The sequence below is a fragment of the Sinocyclocheilus grahami genome, unplaced genomic scaffold, assembly GCF_001515645.1.
Source record: "Sinocyclocheilus grahami isolate Dianchi unplaced genomic scaffold, SAMN03320097.WGS_v1.1 scaffold410.1, whole genome shotgun sequence".
Lineage (NCBI taxonomy): Eukaryota > Metazoa > Chordata > Actinopteri > Cypriniformes > Cyprinidae > Sinocyclocheilus > Sinocyclocheilus grahami.
In genome coordinates, this window is record NW_015505589.1 from 1,133,538 (window position 1) to 1,143,975 (window position 10,438).

The window sequence follows — 10,438 nt, forward strand, 5'->3', positions numbered from 1 at the left end:
AAGTCTACAATATTGTGTCAAACGTTTGATCAGTTTTTGTGAAACTATGCAGCAGAATCAATCCAGTTTTTTTGTGCATTCCTGTGTAGAATCCAGCTCTACACAGTTAGATCTGAAACTGTTCCCACACACAACACCAGCTCTCTCTCTCTTGCTCTCTCCCATGCACGCACATACACATCCACCCACTCGCACATAAATACAATAAGGCTGAAACAGGTGCTAGTGGTACAGGTATGACTGTTATGTTGCATGTTCAGTTTGGAACCAATCCGTGACAGGAATCGTGTAAAGAGGAAATCGAAGCGAGACTGCATTCTAAAGAAATCCAAAGTGCCGCCATTGTATGAAATAGTATCTGTCAAAGACACACGCACACACACGGGACTTGAAACAGGCACTCTGTTTCCTTTACAAAAGCCTTGCAGATTGAATGAACTTCCTCTGATTTCCATTGAAAATTGCAAAGCAAAAGTGAATTTCCCAAGTTGTGCAATTGGGACAGACTGAAACCTTGCGCGTTTTCTATACAAAAAGGTTTTAGGTGAAATTATCTTGGCATGTGGGTCCAAAGGTCTTTCAGCTGCCTCTGAAATAGTGAATCCCCTTTCATGTAACTATTAACCGAAGTTTAGCATCCTTAAACTCAAACGCACACAGTTCAGAGGCTCATTTAAGAGGCAATGTATTCGCATTTTATCATTATTTTGTCTAAGGAGTAATATGTTAATGGCTTGTCTTGTATTTCCTTGAGTCCTCTCTGAAATGTTACAGGAAATACTGTATGTGAAAACACTTTGCATGAGGACATCACATAGGAAGCAATGGGGAGCTAAATAGTGTGTAGAATCAAATAAAGTTTTGACTCCCAGGCTACCTTCTTTCAAGAATCATCCAAATTAACAGGATAGTTCATCAGAAAATGAACATTTGGTCCTTTACTCACCCTTACAGGATTAGTTCACCCCCCAAAAAAAAAAAAATTACAATTCTGTCATTAATTACTCACCCTCATGTCATTCCAAACCCATAAATACCTTTGTTCATCTTCGGAACACAAATTAGATAAACTTTCTGACAGCAACACAACTACCACGTTCAATGCCCAGAAAGGTAGTAAGGACATCTTTAAAATAGTCCATGTGACATCAGGGGTTCAACCTTAATTTTAAGAAGCTACGAGAATATTTTGGTGCGCAAAGAAAACAAAAATAACGACTTTATTCAACAATCTCTCTTCGATGCACGTTCACGAGAGCCAGCGTTCTGACATAGAACCCAGATACACTATGTCTTGTTTACAAGCAGAGAAAGATGCACGCTGTACATAAAACAGTCTTCGAAAACATGTCTGAAGATTTCATCAGAGGATGACTTGCAACTTTTTACCCAACCTTACTTAGTCGAACCAGAATACACAGGCTTAATATCTAAGAGAGATAGATATTCTACATCAGAATGCCGTGAACATGCCTCGACGACTGACACGGAAGAGAAGAAATTGTTAAATAAAGTCGTTATTTTTGTTTTCTTTTTGCACAATAAGTATTCTCATGGTTCCTAACATTACGGTTGAACCACTGATGTCACATGGACTATTTTAACGATGCCATTACTACCTTTTTGAGCCTTGAATGTGGTAGTTACGTTGCTGTCTATGCAGGGTCAGAAAGCTCTCGGATTTCATCAAAATATCTTAATTTGTGTTCCCAAGATGAACAAAGCAGGTTTGGAACAGCATGAGGGTGAGTAATTAATGACAGAATTTTTTCATTCTTGGGTGAACTATCCCTCTAATATCATCCCAAACTTGCATGATTTTGTTTCTTCAGTGGAATGCTAAAAAGGTAATTGAAATTGGCCCAATTTTGTTTTGGACTCCACTTATTTTTAGTGTCTTCAAAATATCTTCTTTTACGTTCCACTGAAAAAAGAGTCAGGTTTGGAAGGACATGAGAATGAGAAAATCATAACAGAATGTCAATTTTTGGCTGAACTATCCCTTTAAGAAAAGATACAATCATACCGACGACTTCACGCTTTGTACATGTTGGCGGCAGTGGCGAGCGCTAACTGTCCATTAGCCGCGACCACACATGGCTCCTCCTCCAAGAGTCCATTGGGGTCAGCGTGCGGGATGCTGTCGTGGTAGCTGCTGAAGCTGATGTTGTCTTCCTTCAGCTCAATGGTCCAAAACGGGGCGTTGAGTTTCCGATTGCGGTACTCACGATACGTATACACGCCTCCGACGAAGCCCATGAGGAGAACGACCACCACGATGATGACAGCCAGGATGATGATGTTAAACTGCGTCCAGGACACTACTGTCAGGGCAGAGGCTGTGCTGTTGTGCCCTGAGGAGTCTCCCGTGTCGGACTGAAGGGTCGGTAGGCTTGGGTGGGTGATTGGGGAGAAGGAGGAAGTGAAGAGGCGGGAAGCAGGTGTAGAAGCAATAGAACTTGTGGATTTGGGGATTTCTGCAGTAGAGGTCTTGATGTCCTGAGTCGGGAGGATTCTCACAGCTGAGGGAGAAAGAGAGTCAATGATTTAAATGGTTAGTGTGTCTAAACAGATGATAAAGGTTATAAATTAAAAATGATTAACTAAGAACATTAGCTCAATCAGCATTCAAGATGAATCGCAAATCAGCCAATAAACCAAACAAATTAGGATTAGGACTGCATCAATAAGTTAATCAATTATGAAACAAGTTCAATTCAGTGGTAAGCAGCTTTACAGAATAGAACAACAGTGCTGTTATTGTTGAACGCTCCCATTAAAATCAACGTAAATGGAAAATGTATCCTCTAGCACACTATCATGACAGCTTGTTATAGTTTGTACAAAATGTCACAATTGTATGGCATATATAATTTATTTAAAATGTGAATAACGGTTTTGTTTTTCATGCTGCTAAGAGGGTCAGTGTAAAGTGGTCTACTTAGGCCACATCAAAAACAGCAACATATTCATTTAGGAACACAGATTTTAGCTCCTTTTTCACAATTAAAAGAACCAAAGACTTAAACTACTTCAGTCTGTGTGCATTGAATTTATTTAATACACAAGTTTCACAATTTGAGTTGAATTACTGAAATAAATGAACTTTTCCACGACATTCTAATTTATTGAGATGCACCTGTATATGCAGTGATGGCCAAAATGATTAGAACATTAGTATTTTCACCAGCTAAACAATGTTTTTAAGTCATTTATTTCTATCTTTTGCTGTAGTGTGTCAGTAGAAAATATTAGTTTACATTTCCAAACATTCATTTTGCCATTAATTGTAATAATCCAGTGAGATTTTTGTTTGCACAACAGCCAGTGATCCACATTGAGATCTGATCTCATCATCATCCAGTCTGTCTGGAAAGACATGAACAAATTGAGACAGACTAAATCCAGAATAACTTCGGCAACGTCTCCAAGATGCTTCAAGAAACCTACCTGTAAAGCTCCATCACTATTAAAAGTTTTAGGCACTTGTGTAAAAATGCGGTAAAATGAGGATGCTGTCAAAATTAAAGTCATAAATAGATTTTTTTTATCAATTAACTTCTATTAACTAAATTTAATCAACATTTGGTGTGAGTGTGACTATCCTTTGCGTTTAAAGCAGCTTTTGCCCTATACAGTGGGGGGGAAAAGTATTTAGTCAGCCACCAATTGTGCAAGTTCTCCCACTTAAAAAGATGAGAGAGGCCTGTCATTTTCATCATAGGTATACCTCAACTATGAGAGACAAAATGAGAAAAAAAATCCAGAAAATCACATTGTAGGATTTTTAAAGAATTTATTTGCAAATTATGGTGGAAAATAAGTATTTGGTCAATAACAAAATTTCATCTCAATACTTTGTTATATACCCTTTGTTGGCAATGACAGAGGTCAAACGTTTTCTGTAAGTCTTCACACACTGTTGCTGGTATTTTGGCCCATTCCTCCATGCAGATCTCCTCTAGAGCAGTAATGTTTTGGGGCTGTCGCTGGGCAACACGGATTTTCAACTCCCTCCAAAGATTTTCTATGGGGTTGAGATCTGGCAACAGTGTGTGACAACCTTGTGAAGACTTACAGAAAACTTTTGACCTCTGTCATTGCCAACAAAGGGTATATAACAAAGTATTGAGATGAAATTTTGTTATTGACCAAATACTTATTTTCCACCATAATTTGCAAATAAATTCTTTAAAAATCCTACAATGTGATTTTCTGGATTTTTTTTTCTCATTTTGTCTCTCATAGTTGAGGTATACCTATGATGAAAATTACAGGCCTCTCTCATCTTTTTAAGTGGGAGAACTTGCACAATTGGTGGCTGACTAAATACTTTTTTTGCCCCACTGTAGGTGCACTTGCACATAGTTTTTCAGGCAGCTTTGTAGTTAGGTCTCTTGAAGCATCTTGGAGACGTTGACAGAGTTCTTCTGGATTTAGTCTGTCTCAGATTGTTCATGTCTTTCCAGACAGACTGGATGATGGTAAGATCAGGGGTGTATTCCAGAAAGCACAGTTAACTTACTATCTGCTAAACCCTGAACTTTCGGTTGATTAACCCAAAACCTTGCTTACTCGAGGTATGTGGTTCCAAAAACGCGTCCTGGTTAGGTGGTTTATTTGTGTTTTTCAAGTCATCTCCAGGTAGTAAATAAAGTATATGAACAATGCAGTAGGTAGGTGATTGGGACATAAGGTCAAATGGGACAGTATAACTATACAGCATTTATTTTCTCACCTAATGAGTGAAAATAAAACTTTTTTTCTGAGTGCTAGGTGTAAGACCACATAATTAAAATGGGATGTCCTCATTGGTGTGACATCATGTAGGTCGGCAGGGCATGCATCAAACAGGAAGTTGACCATGAAATGCATGAACTGAGGAAAATGGCATAAGCTTTTGCTAGTTTTCATAATAAGGTCCTAAAATTCTCATGGCTACTATATTATACAAACTTTTGATGGAAACATAAATATGATGCACTACTTCTACAAAATCAGTAAAAAAGTGTTAATATCATGTTTCTATTTTCCGAATTAGGTTGTTTTTATTTTGTCCCATCCTCCCAAACACAGTTTGGGTGGATGGGACAGCATAATTTTGGTTGATTGGGTCAGTGCTTAAAGGCTTTGCCAATTAAGAAAATGATTTACCTTGTAACCACAAAAATATTCATGAACTAGCTAGATTTTTGCTAAAATAAAAATTCTGAAATAGATGCGTTTTGAAAATAGACGCATTATAGATAAACTTTTTTTTATGTTTTTTGTTGCAGTAATAAACTATATTCATGTTTCTGTTAAAGGTTTGTGCAAGTTAAATGTGTTTGTCAAACATTTTTATTTTTTTTTATATTTGTGTGACGAGTGGGGCGGGCCGAGAGCCGTGGGAACGGAGCGAGGCCGGTGGAGTAAATGCTAATGCATGACACCTGCGCCACTCACCGGTCTCGAGTCCCACGGAGGAGCTCCGGAAGGATAAAAGGAGTGACGACAGGGTTGGACGAGAGAGGACCAGGCCTGGAGTTTATTTTGTGTTTTGTGTGTGGCAGTCGTGCGCGAGGGGCTGCCGTTTTACTTTCGTTTTGTGTTTTTTTATTATTAAATGGTTTAAATGTTCGCCGGTTCCCGCCTCCTTCTTCCCGAACTACGAACTTTGTTACAATTTGATTATTTAAATGTTTTCAATTACTTTTGGACTTCGAGCCTTCTTTTACCTCAGTTACATGTGTTGTATTGTATGAATTTTGGATGGATTTATGAAGTGAGAAATAAAGTTGAACAGAAATAAACATGGGCTTTTTATAATAATGATGAACAGAAAATGAAATATTGCATATAAAATTATATTAAAGTATGAACTAACTTGTGCAATACAGTAAATATTCTTACACTACCCTAAATCAATGAAAAAATGTGCTGTCTCAATCACCCAAACGTTGAGTCCCAATCACCTAAATATTACCAAAAAAAAATGTTTCGGCTCAGTTTACAGAAAAGGGTACGTCACACATCCTTTCATCATAATATAACATTGTCTCCTCCTCAAATGGGTAGTTAACATCTTCAGTATTACAGAAATATATCATGTTTTTAATTTATGGCAAGAAACCTTGCTCATGTCGGAAATTCAAAAACGGTCCCAATCACCCTTATATCACCCTATAGTATATTCCTGGTTAAGACTCAAGACACTCAACAGAGCGACGAATCGATGAGTCACTATGGAAACGGCCGCTAAGAAAGAGCGTGCCATGCTGTTTCTTTCTTCTTCTTTTGTTCAACGGTCATTTACATGCTTAGTGCATATAGCCACCTAATTGATGGTTGTGTAATCATTTTGATTTTTTTTCCCGTTTAATCTACAATCCTTGAGAATAAGAATTATATAGTTTTTTTGATACTAATTATATATTAAGTCATATCAGATATGTATTTTTATTATAGAAATACATTACAGAAAATGCCAATCCATGTGTGAGATGATAATGTAAAACGTAATAAATATATATAATAAATTAAACATTACCTTGTCATAATATTGTGCGCAATCTGTCACGCCCACTGAAGGCTCGTCAGTAGATTACGTGTGCGCTGATAGCGCTGAAGTGAACTAACCCTGGAACGTAACATGCTCCGGAGCAGGTTATCTTCACAGAGCAAGTTGCTATGGCTACTTAGTTACATGCCATGAAATTTACCTCCGATTTTGGAACCGAAAGCTGAGGTTATCCGCTCGCTTATCCTCAAATATACCTGGGTATGTCACATAACCTGCTTTCTGGAATACCCCCCAGATCTCTATGTGGATCACTGGCTGTTGTGCAAACAAAAATCTCACTGGATTATTACAATTAATGGCAAAGTGAATGTTTGGAAATGTAAACTGATATTTCCTACTGACACACTACAGCAAAAGATAGAAATAAATGACTTAAAAACATTGTTTAGCTGGTGAAAATACTAGTGTTCTAATCATTTTGGTCACCACTGAATATATGGATGTGTGATGAAGATATGTGAATAAAACAATGTTGACGTGACATTTTTTAATATGTAGATCCAATTTTTTCTTGTATATTTTCATCCTTTATACAGCAAAGAATGCAGGTGTTGACCATAAACAAAAATACCCATTACATTTTTTCCAGTAAACTGAAAAAAAAAGAAAAAAAAGGAAACTGCTCTGTGGTGTGGCTGTTTGGATCTGGATAAAATGCAATTATTTTTAAATTCTGTTATTAGTAAATCCATTTTTATGGAAATGCAAAGTACTTTCTTGAAATAGATCCTATTTTGAAATCAATTATTGCATCATGTGACTCACAAAATCTATTTCAAAATAAGCTAAATTTTGAGGAAAAAAATTAAAAAAGCCACCCCAACAGGAAGCAGATAAGACACGTCAAGCATGTCAAGTTTTACCCCCCCACTATTAATCACATTTGTAATATTTGACGTGGCGCTACTTTGAACTAACATGACCTTTATTCATATTTTCTGTACTGTGGTCTGATGCCTCCACATTACGGAAAACATCAATGCATTAACAAGCATTAAAGACGTTAAAACATTGCTGATTTGTGTGGATTCAGCATATGGGTGTCTAACTCTTCAAATCTGTCAAAAGAGTAGAAGAAAAATGCAAATATATACATTTAACGTCAAACCTCGTCATCTGTATGTCCATGTTCATTTGTCATCTACCCTAAAGTTAATCTAATATCTAATGTTATAATACTTTAAATAAGGCATTGTCAAAAGCATAGAGTGCCCAGGAAGTCTACACTGACCATAAACATCCGCCTCAAGGATCCTTATCCTTAGTTAAGGTAAAAGTGCAAACGGTATAATAAAATCATAAAAAATTATCCAGACTACATCAAAGCTTGCATTCATTATTCATGACTCATGTGATGGGATCCCAGCAACCACTACTGCAACAAATGCACCCGCATATCTCTGACGTGACTTCATTATGAGTTACTGATAAAAAAAGGCAGTGACACATGCCTTTTCATCAGTGGGATCATGTCACACTCCCACTGTGTATTCAATGACCACTTGATAAATATTGCAAACAAAACAGTGAGCACTTGCTAAAATCCTCCATTCGGACTTGCAGTTTCAGGGAATCTGGCTGGACGTTTTTACCAGTCTGCCTGAAACTGGCTGCAAGATACCACATTTGAGGAAGAATGAATCACAGAACTTGCAAACGTTTGCAAGTTTCATGATATCATATGAGTGTCTGTTAAAAATAATTGGTAATTTTAGATGGACAGAAATTGCGGTATATCACATGCCAAACATTCTATCAGTGCAACATGTCAAGGAACATTTTTATGTGCACTAAAATATTTGGAAACAAATATATATATATTTAAAAAAAAAAGCTACATATTTGATCAAAAGTACAGTAATATTATTAATTATTAGAATATTATTACAATTTGAAATAAGTGTTTTCTATTTTAACATTTTCAAATGTAATTTATTCATGTGATGCAATGCTGAATTGTCAGCATCATTACTTCAAGTCTTCAGTGTCACATGATCCTTCAGAAATCATTTTAATATGATGATTTCCTGATACACACACACACACACACACACACACACACACACACACAATACAACAATAATATTTTCAGCAATGATGCATCCAATTGATTTGAGTAAAAACATTTATAGTGTTACAAAAGATGTATTTTGAACTTTCTATTCATCAAAGAATCCTGAAAAAAATAATGACAGTTTCCACAAGAATATTAAGCAGCATGTTTTCAACATTGATAATAATAAGAAGCATAATTAATAACCGAGCACCAATAATGATTAATAATAACTGAGCAGCAAATCAGCATATTAGAATGATTTCTGAAGGATCATGTGACACTGAAGACTGGAGTAATGATGCTGAAAATTCAGCTTTGACATCACAAATTACATAACTTACACTTTAAAAATATATTAAGATATAAAACAGTTATTTTAAATTGTAATCATATTTCACAATATTACTATTTGAATTGTATTTTGATCAAATAAATGCAGACTTGGTAAGCGTAAGATATGTTCAAAAACATTTAAAGCAATCCAAACGTCTGAGCAGTAGTGTATGCTTCCACAGTACCTCTCAGGGTGCAGTTGTGGTAGCGGGCGTCCCCCGTGTATCCACGAGTGCAGATCTCACAGTGTGCTCCCGCTGTGTGGTTGATGCAGCGGTGGCAGTGGCCAGCCTCAGGGTGGCAGATTTGTGGCATGGAGCGAGGGTCTGCGTTCCCATTACAGTCGCAGGGCACACACATGCCTGCGGATTTAAATAAACCGTCTGTGCACACGTTGCATGTCGGGCCAGAGAAGCCAGGCTTACATTGGTCACATACAGGTCGTCCACTGGAATCTGTAAATGCAGTTGAAAAGATCTGATCAAAAACTAGAGTTACATTATGACACAAATGTGCAAACAAGGGATTTGTAGTTTATTTTATGAAGCATTATACAGTAATATTTTAGTTTCCTCATGCACAGTCTTCAGATCCCTTTCTAATCCTGGATTCATTTTAATGTACAGTGGGTCAAAAAGGTATTTGGATAGTTGCGCCATGCATCCTTGAAAATGTATGAATGCATTACGTAATGCAACACGATATATATTTTGTAAGACACCTGTGTGAAGTTGAAGGGAACTGACTTCATACAATCTATGAAAAACATCTAATTTGTTTTTGTCTTTTGCTTAAAAAAAAAAGTCATTTTTATTTAGTCTTATTTGTCATGTCATATTCATTAATGTATTCCATTTCACTCTGACTAAAATGTAAGTAAATAAAAATTACATTTTAATTGACAATTTTAGTTGTAGAAGAACATGTTGAACTGTAACCACATTTAAGTAAACATGAACATTTATTAATTTAAACATAGCAAACAAATTAAGGTTAAATCAGATAACAACCATATTCTTTCTAGATTTTTCTTCTAAACACGCTAGTGTATTACTAGTAAATTGTTATTCTTGCTGAACTTTTGGCATTTGTAATGGTGAACAGTTAAAGTAACTGAATTATTGTCATGATGGACTTTGTTGTCTTGTCTTTGTTATTGTTGATGAAATAATAAAAAATTGTCAGTCAACCCCTTTTTAAGTTATTATTTGTACACACACACATATATATATATATATATATATATATATATATATGTATGTACAAATAATAACTTAAAAATGGGTTATATATACAGGTGCCTCTCAATAAATTAGAATGTCGTGGAAAAGTTAATTTATTTCAGTAATTCAACTCAAATTATGAAACTCGTGTATTAAATAAATTCAGTGCACACAGACTGAAGTAGTTTAAGTCTTTGGTTCTTTTAATTGTGATGATTTTGGCTCACATTTAACAAAAACCCACCAATTCACTATCTCAACAAA

The 10,438-nt window shown here is 36.1% G+C and overlaps 1 protein-coding gene across 1 annotated transcript in view; it reads right to left on the minus strand.

Annotated features, from left to right (window-relative positions):
* Positions 1–1,783: 1,783 nt before the first annotated feature.
* LOC107550960 (multiple epidermal growth factor-like domains protein 9) overlaps positions 1,784–10,438 on the minus strand; it is a 36,728-nt gene continuing 28,073 nt past the window's right edge. The window contains exons 5-6 of the mRNA XM_016232420.1: positions 9,137–9,406; positions 1,784–2,522 (exon numbers count right to left, since the gene is read on the minus strand). Coding sequence (XP_016087906.1) covers positions 2,035–2,522; positions 9,137–9,406 — 758 coding nt within the window. The 3' untranslated portion in view covers positions 1,784–2,034. The remainder of the gene's footprint in view (positions 2,523–9,136; positions 9,407–10,438) is intronic.